Below are 22,867 nucleotides of genomic sequence, written 5' to 3' on the forward strand. Positions count from 1 at the left end.
TTCAACCACACTGAAGCTCCTTCATATTTCTTTTCAGGACAGCAATTTGCACAAGGACAGTTCTAAGATTGACATTGGATTTGCAGCAGAGACCACATTGAAACAAGCGAGGTCTTCCAAAAACATTTCAGAAAGGCAGATACTACAGATAAAGATAGTCTGCAAGATGCTTTTGAATACACTCCTTGAGAAGTTGGTGAAAAGGGCTCCAGTGAGTCACACATTAGTCCCTTGACCCAAGATGCATGGCTGAATCTAGGGAGCAATGTACCAGTCAGATGAAAAGAATGCTGCACATACTTGTTGAAGCTAAACACATGGATGAGGCAATGTGTAATGATGTCCTTGGAGAGTTTAGGGAGTTCTGTGATTTGGAAGCTCTTCAGGCAAAATTTAGGGAATTTGATCCCAAAACAGATCGAGTGGACACCCTGCTATATGAGACAATGGGGACAAAACCATAATTTTCCAGAATGTAGAATGTGGTCAAGATTCTTGTCACATGGACAGGCCAACATGTAGTGAGGGTTTTCCATTATCAAAGAACTGATTGTGGTGAATCAGAAGGAGAGGTCTCTGGTGGCTCAGAAGTTCATTATTGACTGTGTCAGGTCTGTTGGAGGCATAACCAAGGTGGAGATCATAAAAGAGCTACTCCTTTCAGCTGCAGGAGCCAGACAGGAGTCTGTGTCTACCTGGATGAGGAGAAGAGAAAGAAAGAACAGCAAGGTGTTGAGATGAAGCGGAAGACACTCACAGATGAGCTGCATGAATTGAAAATGAAGTGGGCTTCCAACAGAAGAAGAGTTTTACTTTTGACCATTATCTCAGGTTGTTGATTCTATTAGTGGAATTCACATGACCACTGCTTAGGTCCCCATTAGTGAAGCTATATTTAATTCCAAGGATCTGCTCTACATACAGGGGTGCACATAACTTTTTCAGTGAGTTACTCAAGTGAGTACCATCAGATGGAGTTTGGTACGCAATTCAATTCAAAGAGCTTTATTGGCATGACCATAAACAGTTTTGCCACAGAAATTGAAAAAATTGAAATAAAACAATTTGTATAACAGATTTAATAGTAAGGTAAAGAATTAGGGTAAAAAATAAATACAGATACAACAATAATAATGAAATAAAAATATAGCAGCAGCTTAAAAAGAGGTAAGAATCAGAAATACCTGATCACTGTATACAGAGTAAGGTTTTAATAAGTGCAATCTTCCTCACTGTCCTCGCTGTCTACCTCACAGTCCTCTGCTTCAGCTTCCTACATGGTAGATGATGATGCTGCAGATGCATCTCCCTGTCCTTGGGAGCTCGGGGCTCAGACATGCGTACTACTCAAATCATGACGGGGCTACTGAAGCCTCAGACATGCGTACTACTGAGATCATGACGGGGCTACTGAAGCCTCAGACATGCGTACTACTGAGATGATGACGGGGCTACTGAAGCCTCAGACATGCGTAGTACTGAGATTGGATCATGACAGGGCTTCGAGCAGACATGGTCACTGGTTACTGAATCTTTGTGAAGCCTCAGCACACTGAAAGGCATTGACCTCTATATTTTGAGAGTCTATCTGACACTTAACTCTCTAGTTATATTTTGTAATTCATACATGTTTCAGTTGATATGGTTAAGCTACAATTCAGGTAGTTGCTGAGAATTAATTGTTGTTCTTGTGGATTGCTGTGATTTCCTTTGTCTGATACATAGTGTCAAAGATATATTGTCATATATCAACTTTATATATATATGAAAAGATTAGGTAAATTGTTCAACCTTTTTATGGAACACTTAATTTTGTTCAAAACTGTACATCATATAGTATACATCTATAAATATAATTTTTTCGTCTTCATTAGGAGAATACAACAATGATACTCTCGTATCAATTAAACCATTTTAACGTGCATATGTCAAACAACATATTTCATCCGCCGCTGTAAGAACAGTAGTAGTAGTAGTTCAGTTGTGCAGAGCTCGTTAATTATCCGGATTAGGTGGCTCAGTGGTGTTGTCACTGTCGCTCAGGTTCGCGTCGCTGATCCTCCTCTTGTGAAAGTTTTTTTTCTATTCCTCCATTTAACAAGCTTGGACGGATAGCGAGCGAATCGAGCTATCGAGGGAAGGTTGGGCCACCGTAGTCGGGCAGGGGGCACACGCCCCTAATTATATTGTGTATGTAAAGAGTTTCACTGTAAAACGTAATAAACTTCATATTTGTGTGTTTGGAGACCCTGGTGTCGTACTGAATTTGTATTGTAGAAAAACAAACTACTGTCCAGCATGCCTAAATGTGTCTTTTCGTGTCTGATCGCTATACGGCACTTCCAACTTGGGACAATTCGCTATAAACAGTTTCAGCCAACCAGCACCTTCTAAACATGCAGAACGACAGTGTGAACCTTAATTGTTGCGGCGCAGCATCTTCGTTTCAGTCAGTCATTGTCCTGTTAGACTATTTACTGTTAAGTGCTGCTTGAGCTACCGTTTATAGTACAACAGGTGGCATACGTAGTTCTTAAATCGATATTGAAATGCACACACAAGTCTCCTAAATTATTTATTGAAATACCTACATTTACAGTGTCCGTTTTAGGAAGTCGTAGTTTTTACTTGTTCCCGTTATTAGGAATTATAATTTCTCAGTGTCACATATTATTCGTTACTACTTGCGAGTCCCGTATCATTGAGATTCTGTTTTATATTCTGTATAAGGAAACTTTTTAAAAGGAGCGTTGATTAAACTGACTATAGCAGACTTGTCATCTTCTTAAAATGACTTTATTGATTTGATATTGACAATTAATCATAAGGTCAAACATCAAGGAGGATTTGAGTTTGCATGGACTGCGCTGTTTCTTTTTTTTCGTGACATCGTGTCAGTAGAGAGTGCGTCACGTTAACAATGCATTCTGTCTTAAATGACAACGCACATGCTTTTTATATTTCCTAAAGGCCAATCTGTCTCAATTTGCTCATTAATATATTTTGACAGTGTATTTTAGTGAGAATGATTATAAACATATTACCCATGTTCATTTCGTAGATATGTAACGTTTGGTGAGTATAAATAAAAAGTAACAACACATATAATAGTTATGTTGCATTGTTTATGATTAACAAAATTCGTTTATCGGAAATGTTCTACTTATACAGTTGATTTATTCCACTTCTGAAGGTGTACATTATCGGTATGCTCCATTGCATTTGCCCCCGAGTGTGCCAGTGTAACCGAGGGATGGCAGACGAGCTCGCGTAATGGGTGACAAGGAACATTCTCATCCTGATGCCCAGGCTCTTGTCATAAATATTCCCATCTTGTGCTTTTTCTCTTTCCTGCAAGTTTACTATTATTATTGGACATGTAGAGGAAATGTGTTTTATTTTATGTCTATGAAAGGAAGGACGGTAAAGCCTTGAATGAAACTGAGTGTTGATGCTTTGGGTAACAAGACAGGTTAAGGAGCAGGGAACATTGAATGTGACATTGACTGCGGGGGATTGTGTAACTGGAAGATGGTTTAAGAATACAGAAACGACAAAAGCTTAGTGTTTCAGTAATTCTATTTACGTCAGTTATTTACTCTGTTGTGCTGCACTTCGGAAGATTACTTATTTACCCCTACCCCACCCCCCTCAGCGCAGCCTTTGATAAGATGAATTCACAAGTAAAGGATGTTGCTGACAAAGTCAGATGCTTTTTTGAAAGTTTGGCTCCAGATGTGCTTATCCAGTTGCTCCTTCTTCTCAGTACTTGAGTGATCTTTACGTTCACCTCTGGATGAATTTGCAAAGTTTCTTTACAACTTTTTTGTCTCATTAACACAGAAATCCCGAGGCTTTCCTAAAATTGCAGAAGACACTGTTGATGGCACTGATTCTGTTTTAAAGACAGTTGTGATTAGTTATGCAGAACATGCTTTTACTCACATTGCTTTTTGGAAATCAATAATACAAATCAGCAACAGATCTGGGAATCACTGAATAGTAAAAACGTTTCATGAGGAATGTCTTGCGTATATACTGGTGTAATGACCACGTCGGCTTTAGTGAAGCATTTCTTAGCCTCGGTGATATGATCGACATGGGGTAGAATAGATTCTGGATTGTTATGATATGTGCTACCTTACACAAAATATACTCATCAATTTGTTACAAATTCTTGGTGGGCACGATTACACACCAAGGAAAAAGTTGCCCCATGTAAATCGTTCATAATGTCTCCAAAATATATTTGTTAACTTTCAGACAAGTACTACTTAACTGTTTCATACAAAATCCTTATTTCAACATATGCGAGCCCCAACTAGGATTTGAACTCGGGTTAGCGTATTTTATCGATATAACACAGACAACCGCTTTTACACTTTGAGCCAAAGCACTTCTGCAGACTAGTTACTGACCAAATCGACTGCTGACTGCACAGATATCAATGACGTCATTACGCTAGCGTGCTCAAAATCACGTGACGGGCGCATTTGAAGCAAGCCTCGAAGCGGTGCTTCGAAAGCTCGACACAGTGTCGAAAACTGAGTATCGAGCGGCCCATCACTAGTGACGAGTGTGTTTAGCTTTATGAAAGGCAAGGAGAAACATATTACACAGAGCTTGCCGTTGTTCTTCATTTACCTTTGTTCGCCATCTAGCTAGAGGGCGAGTGGAAATTTCTTCCTGACTAGTTTGTTTAGCGTGTACTACATTCATGTGCTTCTTGATCGTTTAATGTTTGTGTAAATAACGGATGACTGAAATTCTTTGAGCTTGTGTAAAAGGCACTTGTTTTGTCTGCGATATGTGGATGCGAGTGGCACAATTTACACGACATTTCAGTGCGCTCATCATTAGCTTCAAGCCACGGCACATCTTGGAGACACTTTAAAAAAAAACTCTTTTTTTCCTGCTCTGGCTTGGCTTGTTGTTTCTTTGCAGGTGGTGAAACGCCAAAGTAACTGCTTAATGTCTGATGTTTTTTAGACATATTTGTAACACAAGATAATCAAAAAGAAAACAACGTATATTAGCAACATGTGGTGTCATGTCTTCTCTGACCATCACGTGCGCACCGGCGCAGTAGGGACACAGATGACGTTACGCATTTACAATTTTTGTCGTGCAAGCGTACCAGTTACCGTATGTGCACCCTTGTATACCCCTATTGCATGTACAGTATATTATTTATTAAGGAAGACAAAGAGAGGAATGAACAAAAGTGAGAATTCTAACAATAAAATAAAATGCTTATAGCTTCTGTGGTCTTTTTACTTAAGAGATCTGACTTCCTATGTTCATGGTGGGCTGGTTTGTCTTTTAGGCCAGAAATGGATAACAAAGCACACCCAAAATCTATCTCCACTTTCTTTCTCAAACTCTAAGCTCTCTACTTGCTGCCAGTTGCTACACCATTATTAATAGCTTCACACTCAACCAATCTCTGAAACAGATTTAGGCATTATTATCAGTGCCTCATGGCACACCCTGAGACCTGTGTACCTCTGAGTCTTCTTTGTACCCTTCTTCTACTCCATTGTAATGTTGGAGCTCCTGCCTTTGCCACCTCTGAGGCACACAGTGCCCACATAAGACACACCTCCTCCTACTGGCATATAAACCTACAGTGACACTGCCAAAACTTACTTCCAACCCTCTCTCTTCCTCTTTGTTTTGGTATTATATAATCTTGCCTCATGATACTACCTCTTTTTCTTGCCTACAATTACTCAGTTCTCTATATCACCCCCACTAGGGCAAGTTACCACATTGTATATATGCATATAGCACATATATAAAGCTCTGAAGCTAATTTATTTCAAAATAATTATTTAAATAGTAAATAACCAGCTATATTGATTATAATGATATGTTATTGCTGTACTTGTTTCCACTAAATTGTTAAAACATAAATGGGACAAATTAAGTGTAAAACAATACATAACAAATATTTTTACAAAATTAGATTTTAGAGTCGCCCTGCGGTGGGCTGACACCCTGCCCAGGGTTTGTTTCCTGCCTTGCGCCCTGTGTTGGCTGGGATTGGTCCAGCAGACCCCCCGTGACCCTGTAGTTAGGATATAACAGGTTGGATAATGGATGGATTTTAGAGTTTATGAAAAAAAGAAAGGCAACAACTGATAGCATTATCAGGCTTCTTTTTGTCAATATGTAAAGTAAAGCTTAGGTCATACAATAAATAACATAGTTTTCCTTTATCTTTACTACATTTCCAGTTGCATAAAGTATAAAAACTACTATGTAATAGAGTTTTAACTTTGTCTAAAGTATAACAGCCACTACTGAAAGCTTTTTCTTGAAAGCAACAACAAATATGAAAGCACTTAAACATGACCCTTATGGAAATCACTTCTTTTGCCTGTACAGCCAATAATGCTGTCAAAACTACAGTAGGCACATTCTCCCTAATGTAAGTGCGCAGGGAAAATGTCAAAGCCAGTAAATGATTTTAAACATAGTGTGGTGGAAGTGCTGCCGTTCAGGGCTCCATAATTGTCTAGGCGCCACCTGTCGATGGCCACGGACCCCAACAGGGATGAGCTTACAAGCTCTGATCCCATGGCCCCCATGCAGACCAGGGCGGCTGCCCTGTTGTGGCCCAGGGGAGGGATTGTATATCACACTTGTATTACTTGTTTTTATATTACAGAAATTTGATCATGTATTTTTGTGTTCTCTGTCCTGTTTATTTAATATACTTCTCATATATACTGTACCTATGTTTTTACCCTTAAATATCTCCTGCTGGGTAGTGGGTCCTGCTTGATCATAAATTTATTATTTTGTGCTTTTGATCAAGAACGCCAATTACACTAATTCTTTTCTTTTCCACACAGTGGTCCACACATTTTGTGTTTGATATCTTGTATGTTTGCATAGTTCAGGCATAGTTCTTTAAATGTTTAGTTGTGAACTATTGTGTATATGTCATGCTTTGTACCTGGCATTATCTCCAGTGTCCTTAACTTGGGTTAAGTGGGTTCAGGAAATATATAGTTGAAAATATTTCCTGCTTTTTAAGTGTACTGATCAGGAAGGTAGGAACACTGAAGTTTAAATGTGCCCTTTAATACAGATCCAATGTTGTACAAAATCAGATTTGATAGTGTTAAGACAGCTCCTACCTTTTTGCCAAAAAGGCTGGTACAGTTCCAAAAACAATAGAAAACAAATGGTATAATAATATTTGTAAATGTAAAGCACAGCTGACAGGGCATGCAACACTGTTTGAACTATTGCAGTGCTCTCTGAATGAAAGTCAATTTGCCTTCTGTCTCTTACATCTGTGATAACACTGAGCCAATAAAGAAAAACAGGGAGTCTGTTAGCTTCCATCAAGCATTAACCAAACAACTAAGCTTTCATTACAATTAGAAGCAAAACAGCTAAGTAAGAGCCCAGAAACTCAAACTCATTTTATAAAAGCTAGAAGAAATTAAGAGTTGAATGGTGTTTCATCCACAACATCATAGTTTATATCAAATATATGATGAGAAAACTCTGAATAGCTTGAATTACCTACATTAAAATATGTGATTCCCTGTGGGTAAGTTTGAAATATCCATTTCTTATGGTTGATGTAAATAAAATTTTAGTAAGATCTACTGGATTGTAAAGGATTTTTTTTTTTACTTTTCTGACATGTTTGGGTTATGTATTGGGTTTAGGTGAACATTATTACCATCTTTTCCAGTTTTGGTCTTTGCTTGTCCTGTGTACAGGTTTTTTTTTTTTTTTATCTCTTGGTCCTTGTTCTGTTGCTGTTTTGGTCTGCTCTATTCCCCACCTTGGCAGTGCAGAACTTTGTACCATTAAATTGAGCCTCCCCAAGATGAAATAAGTCGGTCAGTCATTATTCAACCAGCTATATCCTAACATAGGGTCACGGGGGTCTGCTGGAGCCAATCCCAGCCAGCACAGGGCGCAAGTCAGGAACAAATCCCGGGCAGGGCATCAGCCCATGGCAGAGCACACACACCCACACACCAAGCACACACTAGGGACAATTTAGGATCGCCAATGCACCTAACCTCATGTCTTTGAACTCTGGGAGGAAACCAGAGCGCCCGGAGGAAACCCACACAGAAATCAAACATATTTATAAAGAAATATGGTTTATAAAAAAAAATAGTTAATGATTTAACAGCATCCTTCCAGAGAATTGTTTTATAGTTTAGCTAAATGCAACAAAAGTTAGTTTTAGTATCCAGTGTTACTTCCCAAACAGTCTGTGATAGTGCTAAAGTCCCACAGCTTTCATAGGATTTCATACAATCAGAAGAGGTACAGGACCTATCTTAATTTGGATTGTTAATATTTTAACAAGCACCACTATTTTGTGAAGAGATTTGGTTATCAACGATCTCATTACCATCTTATGGTTTACCAGAAGTTGCAGCGTGTAACATAAAATGTTTAATGGAGTCAATGTCTAAGGTTTTGCATAAACAAACAAATCTCAGTGCATTTTGGATAGCTTATAAGACAAGTTTGAGTTATCTGTTAATGTTTAGGTAAACCCTGTTACTGTCTTTTCAGTGTTGCTCAGTACATATCCTGGCTACAAATGTTTTCATCTCCTGGTCCTCTTTATTTTGTCATTTTGGCTTGAGATTTTCCCATCTTGATAGCACACAGTTTCTTAATTTATTTTCTTAATTTATTCCTTTATTGTTACTTTATTATTTAATATTTTTCACACCTTGGATTAATTTGTAATTCTAGGAAATGCAAATATTTTGTTGGGCAGGTTTTATTACAGTGTTGGCCTCCCTGTTTAGGGACAAAGGAACAGGTGGTTTCTAAAATCATTATTGGTTTTTAAAATGAAAATAAGTTATAGTTTATACTTACTCATTTTGTTAGGTTGGATCTTTATTTTTATTTTTTTCCCTCCTTTTTCCTCTATTTCAGCTAGCTACATCCATCCATCCATTATTTAACCCGCTATATCCTAACTACAGGGTCACAGGGGTCTGCTGGAGCCAATACCAGCCAACACAGGGCGCAGGGCAGGAAACAAACCCTGAGCAGGGTGCCAGCCCACCGCAGGCTAGCTACATTGATAAATAAAATATAAGCATAGGAAAAAGTACCAAGGTCACTATATGACAGCTGATTGATGTCTTGAAATTTATAGGTGAAGCACTGTTTATCAGTATTATGTATTTCTACCTTAATCTTATAAATAAAAGAGACTGTATGTTAGTTTGTTTCTATGAAAAACATCTAAGAAACTACTAAATTTTTTTTGTGTGATTTTGCACAGGAATTGCTTTTACAGTTTTATAGTCTTTACCTCCAAAATCCAATAAATCATCATTTAGGTGGTTGGATTGGATGCATTCCTTCAACACAGTGGCACATTTCTTAGAGCTGCACTTCGTTGGGACTTCAGAGTCCCTAGTCCAGTTACTTTTTTTTTAATATGTATATTTTTTTTCTCTAGATACTTCAAGATTTTCTTCTGTATTGAAAAGGGATACATTAAGGTTGAATAACGGCTCTAAATTGGTCCATTGTGGTGCATGAATGTATCCTAGGTTGGATTGTTGCTCCACCAAGGGTAGGGTCTTTGTTCCCAATGATTCCTTAATAAGCTTTGGCTTCCTGCTACCCTGAACTGTATAAACTGGTTGGATGAATATTCAAGTAGACAAAGCCTGAGTACAGTTATGGGTAGAGTGTAAGAAGTTGACCACGCCACCATAATTATTGGAAAAATCGCTCTGAGAGCCATACTGATATGAAACTAAGGTATCTGATTTATGCCCACAGGAATGAAAATTGTAAATGTTAGCAATTGACATTTCAAATAATTTTACAAAAAATACCATGTGCAATAAATAAGGTGCTGGTAAAATCCCTTGTAAAATAAGACAATCAAAATCTCGGAACAGCTTTGCAAACATGGTAATTCAAGTTGTCAGTTTTTTGAAATGCTACTCATTTTTTACAGTGGAAACCATTACATATGTAAATCTAGTTTGCTAGCTGTTTAGCATTAGTGTTAAGAGTTTTGGATTAAAAGACTGTAATATTGCAAGTGCATTGTGTTGAGCTGCCAGGGAGAGAAAGAATGGGACAAGGCATGTGCGTAACTCAACAATGCCCTAAAAAGAGACATGAGGGGAGTCACAAAATATTCCCTAAGGACAGTAAGGGAAAGTGAGTCAGCAGATTTCAGTAACGTCTGTTTCAAAGTATTGGCTGAAGGTTAAAACACCTTCTTGACAAAAAATGATAATGCATGACTTCAGGTTGAAGGAACAGGGACCATGTTGCCCTTTTAAAATTTATTATAGAAATTAACTACTACACAATCCCAGAGTGGAACATGTATAAGATTGTTGCCTATAGGGGTCAAGGCAGAGTTAGAGCTCACTAAAAGGAGTAACAGGTACAAGGTTATAGAGAGAACGTTTGAGAGAAATTGGGCTGGAAGTGGTACTTTTAGGTGGACAACTGTGTGAGCCACCCCACTTATCGAACTGAGTGTCAGCATCTACCCCTTCCTTTTGTGTTATATTTTTAGTAAATACAGTGGAACCTCGGTTTGCGAGTAACTTGGTTTCCGAGTGTTTTGCAAGACAAGGTAAAATTTTTAATAAATGTTGACTTGATAAACGAGCAATGTCTTGCAATACGAGTAGTATGGATACGCTTTGTCTGCTGAGTGTGTGTGTGTGGGGGTCTCTCTATCTCTCTTGTGGGAAATCGTCTCCTGTTCACCTTCTGAGTCTGCGTGCCTCACTCATATAGTCAACATCCGTACAAACGTATACTGTTTATTACAACATTGTGACTGTGTGTGTGTGTGTGTGTGTGTGTGCGTATGTGCTGTGACATGCGAGTCCCCGTCTTGCGCCCCAAAACACAAAGCTGAGTCTCAGTACTTTAACAACACCAGCTTTATTCAGCTTGAAACAGCAGCAGCACGGTTATTTATTGTAGCGGTATCTGCCTCTCTCCTATACAAAGACACAGCAGTCAGGCATCAGGTAGTGTCGTTGCCAAGCAGAACTGTGCCCTGTGCACTTATAATGTTCCTTGTATCGCCCATCGACGGCAGACACTTATAGCATGTCCATGATCTTTTTGGATACAGCGAACTGCTACAATGCTTTGGGACGCTCTTCCACATGTCGTCCCATTGGGTGGAATCCCACATGAGTTTAGAAACTCACTCTCACCAGCCATGATTCTTTTCAAAGGTAAAATGCGGGTTAATTTGTTTTATGTATTTTTACTTTATATTTTGTATTAATCATTTTTATATGAATAGTTTTGGGTTGTGGAACGAATCATCTGAGTTTCCATTATTTCTTATGGGGAAATTCACTTTGATATACGAGTGCTTTGGACTGCGAGCACGTTTCCGGAACGAATTATGCTCGCAAACCGAGGTTCCACTGTACATGATTTTTAATTAATTCTGCATTTTTATCAAACTTTAACATTAAAACATTTCATATAGTAAATTAGAAGAGTATAAAACACACCATACATTTTGGAAGATTTTGCCTGGCTGAAAAAATGTTTCCATTGTTCCTTTGTGCATTTATATACTGAGTATATATGTGTATATATATTGTGTATATATAAAAAAAGGAAGATCTGGAGTCTACTTGTGATTTATGCTATAGGAAGACAAATAAATTAATCAAGGTAAATAAAATTCGATCTGGCTTTTATATAAGTAACATAAAAATGTTTGTTATGTAAAGACCACCACAAAACATAACCACAAACAGAACTTTGCACGATACGTTGGTGAGCTCTATAAGCCGTGCTGCTTCATTGAAGGAGAGGTGTGGTGCAGACTGACTGGCAGGATGACGAGAGACCTCTTCCTGCATCCAAACGGTGCCATCTTTCACCTTTACGCCTGGTGCACCTGCATTGTTCTTATATGTGAGTGGACGTTTCTTGCGGGGAGGGCTTCTGTTCTCTTTCTCTGATGTAAAACCCTCGTTCTCATCTGAGTTCACCTTTGTTATAGCACATCTTTATTTGAAAACTGTCAGTGTCTGATCGGCGCGAGCGTGAATGCGACTGAGAGAATAAAACTGAATTAAAAAAAAACGCTAACCTTTACAAGTACCATACATTTACATTGTCTATTACAGACTCAAATCAAACGTTTTGAATAGGAGTCAGCAGTTCTTACCGATGTACCACCAAAGAAATCACAACAACAAGCCATATTAACCTGATTTCTTTTTCTTCAGTTATAGTCTTGAATAAAAGCACACTTGTTCTGTTATATTTGTACTTTTTGTGAAAGTGCGTATTTGATATTTTGACTTCAGTCTTCACACATTATACAGTTCATGTCAAAATTAACATGAAAAAAGTTTGTCTTTTAGCTATGTGTTCAACATTTCTTGCATTTCCTGTCATCCTACGCTTACATAGATCTTTGTAGACACAGAACACACATGAAATGCATGTGTTCCAAATAACAACATATTTCTTAGCCTATACAGCTTGAGGTACCTGACTCCCTGATAAACAAGGCTTGAGCTGGGAGAGGTTTTTGCTGTTCTTGCGGCGGTGGGAGGATGGAACAGCAGGCTGCTTGCTGCTTGGGATTATCAAAACATTTACAAGACAAAAGACGCTGATGGAGAGGTGCGAACGGATTTAAGGTTGGCCAGATTTACAAATTTTTTCGTAAGCTTTGGTAATTCTAATGTTAAATCATTTACAACTGGTGTAGTTGGCAGGATAAAGCTCAAGGAAGATGACTGAAGAGCAAGACCTGAACAATTGTGTTCTCCACCATCATGGCAGAACTTTAGAGAGTGAAAGTCCAGTTGCGGGAAGCAAGAACACAGCTGGCAGAGTCAGAAGCCAGTGTGGCAGCTGTGGTGTCGGTAAAGTAAGACCAAGCCCAAGCTCTGTCCCAGGTGCAGTGTGGTTATTTTGACCTCCCTGAGGAGCAGGCCACCGATTATGATCTCCTCAAGGCAGAGGTGTTAAAACGCTACGGTGTAACGGCGGACCAGCAGGCAAGGAAATGGCGCCTCTGGAAATTCGACTCTGAAAGGCCGACCGGGCTCAGGCACTTGAAATATGGGGATAGACCGGACACTGGCTGTGGCCAGACATCAATGACAGTTGACAGATTGTAGAGCAGCTAGCCTGTGAAATCCTTATTAACGCTGTCCCCAATTATCTCGTCCAGCAGGTCTGCAAACATCCATATTAAAACATTGACACCTTGGTGGAGGTAATTGATTGTCAGCGGGTGGCTTACAAATCGGACAGGGCAGAACAGTCTGCTCGTCTATTCCGACAGGGAAGTGTACCTTCCTCTGAGCCCACCTGCCGCCTCACAAAGCCCCGCACTGCCATAAGACATCAGAAGAAACAACCCAACTTTCCCTGTTGTTTCAAGTGTGGGGAGGCTGGGCACGTTGTGTCCAACCGCCCCCAGCTGTGTAAACCCATAGACTGTAACATCATCAAGGGAGAAAGGTATTGTGCCGTCTCTAACCCTTTGTCCTTTCCTTATACAGGAGTGGTGTTAATAAACCGATTTTGTGTGACTGCCATGTTTGATTCTGGGAGTAACATTTCAGTTGTTGCTCACCGATTCGTCCTACCACAACAATGGCTAAAAGGTGTTATCAGTCAAATCTGTATTCACGGGGAAAGTCGATGGTACAGGTTCGCCTCCTGTATGATTAGTTATGAGTGTGATCTAAGGTGGCTAATGATGGCCGTGTTGTCAAACCCTCCATATGTTGTCATTCTGGGGTAGGACTGGTCTAATAGTAAAAGCGGTATGAACAAAACTACTCCTGTAATTAAGTTGGGCCTCGCCATGGACAGGGATGACTCGAACTCGGCTGTCCCCAATCAGTGACTGGGTCACATGTCACCATACAATGTGACATAAAAGGAGAGCCCGAGCACGCCCCAGAACTGAACTCCCCCACTGTGGCGATGCTAGGGTTGGATACACCGCCTAGTGAGGTCAATGGGAACCCATTAAACTCTCTGCATTTCCAATTCAGAGCCACTCCGGCCTCATTTAAAAGAGAACAGTAGAATGATGATTCCCTCAAGTTTGCAAGGAATGCAGTAGTTTCAGGTAATGGCCAACGCACGAACATTCCCATGCTACAAGGACCCCACTTTGTTCGACAAAATGATTTACTGCATCAAGTAGCGGAACATGAGGGTGAAAGAAGGTCACTACTGCTCACAAGCCTACAAGCCTACCGGTGGCAGGTTTGTGAACAAGCGCACACTCATCTTTTAAGTGCCCACTTGGGGACTGAAAAGACACTGGAACGAATTAAGCTTCAATTCTATTGTCCTGAAATAAACAAGAAGGTCCGTTGATTTTGCACTTCCTGTCCGGAGAGTCAATTGTGACAGATGCCTAGGAAGGACCGTGCTCATCTAGTTCCTCTTACCCTCATTAAATTTTCCTTTGAACGAATCGATATCGACCTTGTAGGTCCATTAGAACCCTCGGCCCGAGGACACAAATATATTTTGCTATTGAAGATTGCTACAGAAGCTCCAGGAAAACATCCAATGGGCAAGAATTAGAGTTTAAGCCAAGTAAATCGCGAAGCATCTCCATCATAAAAGGAAAACTGACAGATGAGTGGTTCTATATCAGTGGAGAACCAATTCCAACAGTCTTAGAGAAGCCCATCAAGAGCCTTGGGCGGTGGTATAATGCAGACCTCAATGACACTTGACAACTTGAACAACTACGGCATGACATGGCTAATGACCTCAGGCAGATTAACAACACCGCACTCCCAGGCAAATTAAAGCTCTGGTGCTTCCAGTTTGGGTTGTTACCCAGACTACTGTGGCCATTCACCATGTACGAGGTCTCGCTTAATCATGCCAATTGACTGGAGAGGCTAGTGAGCTCTTACGTGAGGAAGTGGCTTGGACTTCTGAAATGCCTCAGCAGCGTCGGACTCTACAGCGACGGGATACTGTCACTGCCCATTCCTAGCCTGGTTGAGGAGTTCAAATGTGCAAAACTGAGGCTGGAGATGTCACTCACAGACTCCCGGGATCCCATAGTGAGAGTGGCTGCTCCCACCCTAGTAACAGGGAGGAAGTGGACCCCAGGCACAACTGTGCTACAGGCCAAATCTGCTCTTCTCCATCGTGACGTGGTGGGTCACGTCCAACAGGGCAGAGGAGGCTTTGGTCTTGGAGCGGTAACACCTCTCTGGCAACAGGCATCTGCAACCGAACATCGATATATGGTGGTGGAGGAGGTGCGTCGACAGGAGGAAGCAACCAGACGTGCCAAAGCTGTAGTGCTGGCCAAGCAGGGCCGCTGGATGAAATGGGAGTGTGTTGAAAAGAGGAAACTCACATGGAGTGAAATCTGGGGAATGGAGTCCAATAGGCTGAGTTTCATCATCCAAGCCACATATGATGTGCTGCCTTCCCCCATAAATCTGCAGCTGTGGATTGGAAAGAACCCATCTTGTCCCCTGTGTACAGTCCCAACAACACTCAAGCACATCCTGGTTGGTTGTAGGACTAGCCTTACTCAAGACAGATACACATGGAGACACAACCAGGTCCTCAGGTGTCTAGCTGAGAAAGTTGAGTGCAAGAGGCAATCCATCAACGCCCAACCTCTCACGAACCAGGAGGAGTGCCAGTATCCATCAGCATTTGTCCGGGAGGGGGACAAGCCAAAGTCTAGCCCTCAACCCCAGATCTGGGACCGCTGAAGGTTGCCAGGGATTGGCAGATGCAAGTTGACTTGGATCAGAGGCTCATCTTCCCCACAGAGATGGTAACAACTACTCTGCGACCGGACCTTGTCCTTTGGTCTAACTCCAGAAAACTTGCTTACGTCATTGAGCTGAGGGTACCATGGGAGGATGCAATTGAGGAAGCATTTGAACATAAGAAGCTGCGGTATGCCAACTTTGCAGCTGAGGCAGAGGACAGAGGCTGGAAGATCAAGGTGCGCCTGGTGGAGCTGGGGTGTAGGGGCTTTGTTGCCAGTACTATAGCGAAACTACTTAGAGAGGTTGGAGTCAGGGGACAGGCCCAATGACAGGCTATCAGAGAACTGGCTAACACTGCTGAGAAGGCCAGTCACTGGCTATGGCTGAAGAGGGCTGACATCATTTGGGCAGCTAAGGTGATCAGCTAACCGTGAGACACATGCCCAGGCTTGATCAACCTGTGGTGGGCCTGCCTCAACAGAGGGTGTCTTATGATAAAAGGCCCTTTCAAACTATTATACTGTATGGTTGACAACCCTGTGACATTTTGGACATCCTAAAAGAAGGTTGGGAGGAAGAGGCCCCAGTGTTAATTTGACACCACACCAAAGACTGAACTGGAAACAGTCATCCTGTCCATACTGGGGGTAAAGAGTGAACAGCCAGGATGGACCTATCTAAATGAGCATGACATTGTCATGGAGCCAGGTGTGATCGTACAGGAATGTCCTTATCGACTTCCCGAGGCAAAAAGAGCTGAAGTTAAATTGGAGATCAAACATATGCTAGACATGGTGATAACTGAAGAAAGTCATAGCCCATGGTCCAGCCCAATCATTTTGGTCTCCAATCCTGATGGGAGTTGGAGGCTCTGTAATGACATCAATCACGTATTTGAGTTTGATGCGTATCTGATGCCTGTAGTTGATGAACTCCTTGAGAAGCTAGGCAACTTTGGATATGACAAAAGGGTACTGGCAGATTCCTTTAATGGATTCTGCAAAGGGGAAGACCGCGTTCACTACCCCTAGTGGGCACTGGCAGCACATGGTCTTTCTATTTGGCCTGCACGGAGCACCCACAACATTCGAGGGTCTGGTGGATCGATTCCTTCGACCCCACAGTGCCTATTATGCCACCTATCTAGATGATGTGGTTATCTATTCCGGCACATAGGAGGATCATTTACTCCAGGTCAGAACGGTCCTCGCAACACTTGGTAAAGCTGAAAACAATGTTTCTTCGGTTTATCAGAGGCCAATTATTTAGGCTACTTAGGGGGTGGAGGAACTGTCAGACCGCAGTGTTTGAAAATTGATGCCATTATAAAATGGCCCCGTCCAGTAAACAAGAGGAAATTTCAAGCCTTTCTTGGACTAGCAAGTTACGACTGCCGATTTGTGCCTCAGTGTTTTCCGAAAGAGTGACCCCCCTGTCAAATCTTACAAAGAAATGGGCTCTGTGTAATGTGGTATTGGACAATAAAGCTGATGCTGCCTTCAATGACTTAAAACAGGGCCTTACTTCAGCATTGATATTAAAATCTCCTGAATTTTCATTGCCTTTTATTCTCCATACTGATGCTTTGGATACAGGACTGGGTGCCATGTTGAGCCAAAGTGTCGACGGTGCTGAACATCCCGTGTTGTTTCTCAGCCGGAAACTGCTAGACTGGGAAACCAGGTATGCAGTAGTGGAATGAGAAGCTCTCACAATTTAATGGGCTGTGACTCAGCTAAGGTACTACCTGCTGAGTTCACCTTAGTCACTTACCATGCCGCTTTACAGTGGAAGACTGGGCCTAACGAGACAAACTCACATGTCACGCAGTGGATTTTAGACATATTTATAGTTTCAAGGTCATTTATCGTCGGGGTTCTCTCCAGCGCCTATGTCCTTTCTGGTGTCTACCACCTCTTGGTTCAGGAAGGCCAACCCAGTGGGTGTAGGCTGGGGGGTCATGTCACACATGTGCACTTAGTGGACAGCCAAATGGTCCAAAGCAGGGCATGAAAACATCGGAAAAAGGGTTCGTGATGAGCACTTATGCCTTTTCACTTTCTTATTAGAGACCCACAAGGAGTTACTTTTCCAAATAATATACGGGGCAAATCCCCAAATCTTTGTTTTTGTCTGGTGTTAAATCATTTACAACGCTTTGGTAACTCATCTCCAACAGGACTCTCAGGGTCTTCTGACATCATCCATCCATATACTTTGCATTCAATTTACACACAATTTCACACACAAAATCCTCATTACATTTATTTTTCTTCTTTTCTAGAATTAAAATTATGCTGTACTGATAAAATAGTTTTCCTCCCTTTCTTAACTTTTGAGAATGCATCTTCAATGCATCTGCAATCAATTTGATTGTTCTGTGATTGTTTACTTTAATGGTCAGAGATTATGCATCATAGCTGTAATGACCTAGTCTCAATTACCAGCTTAGTCACTGTATTGAGGGAGTTTTCACGTATCTGGTTTCCATGTTCACTTTTTCTGAGTATGCAGGATGCCTCCAACATTTCAATGCTGTGCATGTTAGGTTATTTGGTTAATTTAATAGGCTCAGTGTGAACACGTTTAATTGGGAATATGTGAATGAGTGTGCCCTGAAATGGACTGCTTTGTGTTAAGGGTTGGTTTTTGCTTTGTGAACAGATAAACCATGGTTCCTTGCAGCCCTATACAGGATTGAGAAGGTTCATAAAATGAACAAATATATAATATATTAACCTGATATGTTCTAGTTTTCTTCCACACCCCCAAAAATGTGTAGGTTATGCTAACTGGCATTTTCCACATTAGCCCTGTATGAGCATGATTGTGGACGGACTAATGCCCTGCTTTGTGCTTCATATTACTGGGAGTCTAACCCTTATGATGCTGATATTAATAAAGCAGGTTTATAAATCTCATATTGCAGTCATATCTAATGAGCAGAGGGATATCACATCATTAGTTAATTTATTCAGAAGAATTTGATATTTTTGGAACATTGTTTAGTTTTTTATAGAGCAAAGGCATTAAAATAAGTAAAATCAACATTTGACTGTCTTTGTTTTAGAGTGTCCCAGACTTCATTGTAAAATAATTTTAGCTACTTAACTACATAAATAACTCACTGTTTCCTCTTCAGTATCCAAGTATATTCACATCCCTTTACCCCGAGGCTACTGCAACTACTACTCCTCCCCAGACATTATTGTATGGCTTCTGTTTCCAAGTTGTGCTTTTCTATTAACTTCCTTTTAAAGGACAGTTTAGATGCCTGAGATCACTCAGACCTTAATTAACACAGATTATTACCCTGCCTTTTACACATGGTAATTAATCATGCAAATTAGAGTTCATTAAACAATTTAGTGGCATGCCCTACTGACAGCTGCATTATCTTGTATGATTTTGTGATAAAAATGTTTGGGTCTAAAATTTCAGACAATTATAAGAAAAAGTGACCAACACCATTTGGCAAGCCGTATTGAACCACCCATTTTGTAAAGAAAATTTCTAACTAAATTATTCATTAACATTATGTAAATTTTCCTACATTTATTAAAAAGATTTATCTATATACAGTACTGTATAACATTTTGGACCTGTCCTGGACCTTTATTTTGCTTACACGTGCAGTAAGACAGGATAGAGATAAACAGAGATAATTGTAAGCCAGTAGTATTTCAGACCAACAGTATACAGATCTATATTTATGTTATCCAGCTGGTGTATTCATCTTACTTTTCTTTACTATGTAGGCTTTTATGCTTAATTTAAGAGAATCAGAACATATTTATAATAGGATTATGTAGAATTAAATACCAAGTGTGACAAAATAATAAACCAGAAAAGTAAGCTTGATAAATATAGAAAATAATGTTAATTTTGATTGTAACAATGAACAAATTAATATTCAGCTTTGTGAGACTAAGTCAGTCTTAAGAAATTATATTAAAAGTGAAGTTTGTGAGTATCCTGCGCAATAGTGGTTTTTTTTCAGAAATTAGAAGGACATTAAAGGATGGCTTAGGTTTACAGGAAGAATAAACAAATTCTGTGTATTTTGGATATTTGTTATTGGCATGCCCATTTATCAACTGTATTTTCAATTTGTGTTGTGCATAATTCTGCCAAGTAATCACAAATGTTGATTTTGCTACTTATAAATTTGCAATATGGAATATAGCTGTACTGGTAGTAAGAGGAGTCAGAGGTCATAGAAAGTTATGTCTCTCTCTGGGCCAGATATTTTTTTATTATTAGTTCTTTTTAGCACAGAGAAAAAACAAATCTTAGTTATTCACTAAAGTGGATATATGATCTCTTTTAAGATATTTTCTAGATAACTGTAATTTAATCTTCTTTTTCTACATCTCAAACCCCTGTATGCATGAACCCTCCCAGTAAAATGCCCAATGGTTGTATTAATACCCAGTTTAGTAAAAAAAGACAAAATGCTCATAATAGGAGGTAGCCCATAAGCTTCTCAACCCCACTTTTCACAAATTTCCGCAAACTGCTTTGGAGAGATTGGTATAACAAGTTTTAGATCAGCTTTACAGCAGTGAAAGCACAATAATGTGCACCGTATTGAGGTGCTATTAAAAGAGTCTCACATTGACTGGGATGTAACATGTGAAATGTGCCTTCTTCTGGATTTTTTAAGTACTTCATCCTTTTCCTCAACTGCCTAATGTAATGAGGAGTTGCTAGGAGCCAGAAACTATCCCAGCATGACTTCCGCTGTGAATGTGAATCCCAGTACATTTCAGAGAACACACAATCACACTTACAGCCAAACCCATGGAGACAGTTTAGAAAAGCAAACAGATCTGATTGTGTATTTAAGAATATGCTTTTGTGACATACTAAAGTAAAGGGACATACATTTAATTACGTTGGTTAAGTACTGTATGTTGAATACTGATTTTTATATTTGTTGGACACTTTGCCTTTTATTTTCCATTGATAACCATTACAACCTTGTTTTAAAGATTTCTTTTACACACATTAGGCCAGACACAATAACTTTTCTACAACTAGCAATTTCAATAAGCACATAGCATATGAATCTGGGTAGTACCATACTTGGTATATGCAATTATTAACTGAAAATTAATTCTGGATCCATATTGATTTCTTATGATGTAACATTTACAGAATTAGGATTAACAAAATTTGTATGAACATTCTGTTTTTAAGGTCCCTGGGTTGTATATTGTATGAGATGGCTACTCTGACTCAAGCTTTTAATGCACACAGCTGGGTAAAGCTGGTGCACAAGATTGTTGAAGAACCTGCTCCTGTACTCCCTGGCTGTTTTTCCAGGGAACTCAATGATATACTACAAAGGTAGGAAGGAAACTAATTGCATTATGTAATATTTTTTTTGCCAGAAACTCAGACTTATCTTTATTAAAAAAGAACAATAAAAATAAAGTCAGTTCTATGAAAAATAAAACCGAAAAGAAAAACATCAAATTAGAAAGAAATATGTATATGGATGAAATAATGAAGTACCAAAAATATTAAATAAAAATAAATATGCACTTAAATAATACAGATATACATGCAAATAATGGATAAATTAGAGTCCTTAATTATAGATTTGTATTTAAGTCTGTTATGGTTATAACGATAATTCTGAAAATTTAAAAAACTCCAGCTGACGAGATGCCAGAAAAAAATATCTGCAGGGTTTCCAAGGCAAACGACTGGTGGATTCCACTGGGCATTCTAATTCATACAAATATGCTTAAATAGCTCCTGTTGTTTTTCAACTTCATCCTAGAAGATTCAAGTGTCCAGATTCATTCCAGCATTACAGGCTGCTGCACAGTACTTTGATCAGATGGTGGTGGCACAAATCACCACCACAGAAAACCAGTAAAAGAAAACAGAGCAAAAAGCAGCTATATAATAACATTTTCTTTTATTAAATGTTGGATGAATGCTATAGCTCAACTCCTTAAAGACTTAAACTGTGGTATATAAATTATCTTCAGCTTTAACAGTTTGAGTATTTTCAATTAAATAAAAAACAATCAATTAAAATATATACCTTCATTTTATTTAATAGGAAGATAAATTGAATCAAAAAACAACTCAAAAGAATTAAAAAAAAAAGTTTTAGAGTTGACTCAGGCACTTAGATCACTATGAGCAAAAATAACTTTTTAAATGTATACTATTTTGATGCATTTAGCCTTGTTGACAGTTGTAATTGTCCATGTTCACTCTAAAATTTGAAATTTTTTGGTAGACATACTTCAAACATAAACTGAGACTTAAGAAATTCCCTTATAATGGAGAAGTGCAAATATTAATCGAAACAAAGTGTGTGTCTGCGGACTCAAGTCAGGTCAAGCTTATTTTCATGTGTACATAGTCTCCTTGGAGCAGTTGACAAAAATACAACTCTCCTTGGAGCAGATAACAAAAATACAACACAAAAACATAAATGAATAAATAAAAATGACTTTTACTTACTACAGGTCAAAGCTACTAAAGGTAAAATCTTAGAAGTGACCTATTGTTAAAGCAAGTTCCAGCCAGCTGGCCTGAGGGAATATAGATAGCCAACATAAAAGAACATGTACTGACCAGCACCTGGGCTTGAATAGGGGCTGTTTCTGCCTGAGCTGAGTCATTGGGAAATACACATCAACTAGAGTAAGAGCATGTCAAGTACAGCAAGACTGGATTTAAATGAAGGGCTGAGAGAGAGGAAAAATATATATTTTATAAATGTTGATGGATTGGCATCCCAGCTGTGTTGGGCTCTTATTTCCTTGCCTGACCAGGAGGCCATAGCAATAGATAGTAAGAAATAAAAGTGCATTAACTCAACATAAAAGAGATACAGCCAAAAGCACAACCACTTACAGAAAATGCACACACATGACTGACAATGTAAACAATAATAGTGTGGTTTTTGCAATCCACCTAGTGCCACACATGTGAACTACCTTACGCGCTATAGTGAAATTTGAAGTTACGGTTCAATTTTTAATTCTTCACTTATTTAAATACATTTTAATTTATTGGGCAGGAATGTTTGCATTTTTCAAAGTTCATAACAAAGGTTTGTATGTAGGGCACTGCAATCA

At 39.4% G+C, this 22,867-nt stretch overlaps 1 protein-coding gene across 1 annotated transcript in view; it reads left to right on the top strand.

The window, feature by feature from the left end:
- LOC120535456 (serine/threonine-protein kinase Nek11-like) overlaps positions 1-22,867 on the top strand; it is a 233,992-nt gene that overhangs the window by 85,950 nt on the left and 125,175 nt on the right. Inside the window, exon 7 of the mRNA XM_039763333.1 lies at positions 20,961-21,110. Within this exon, the coding sequence (XP_039619267.1) occupies positions 20,961-21,110 (150 nt within the window). The remainder of the gene's footprint in view (positions 1-20,960; positions 21,111-22,867) is intronic.

This window comes from Polypterus senegalus, chromosome 9, assembly GCF_016835505.1.
Source record: "Polypterus senegalus isolate Bchr_013 chromosome 9, ASM1683550v1, whole genome shotgun sequence".
In the NCBI taxonomy this organism is placed as follows: domain Eukaryota; kingdom Metazoa; phylum Chordata; class Cladistia; order Polypteriformes; family Polypteridae; genus Polypterus; species Polypterus senegalus.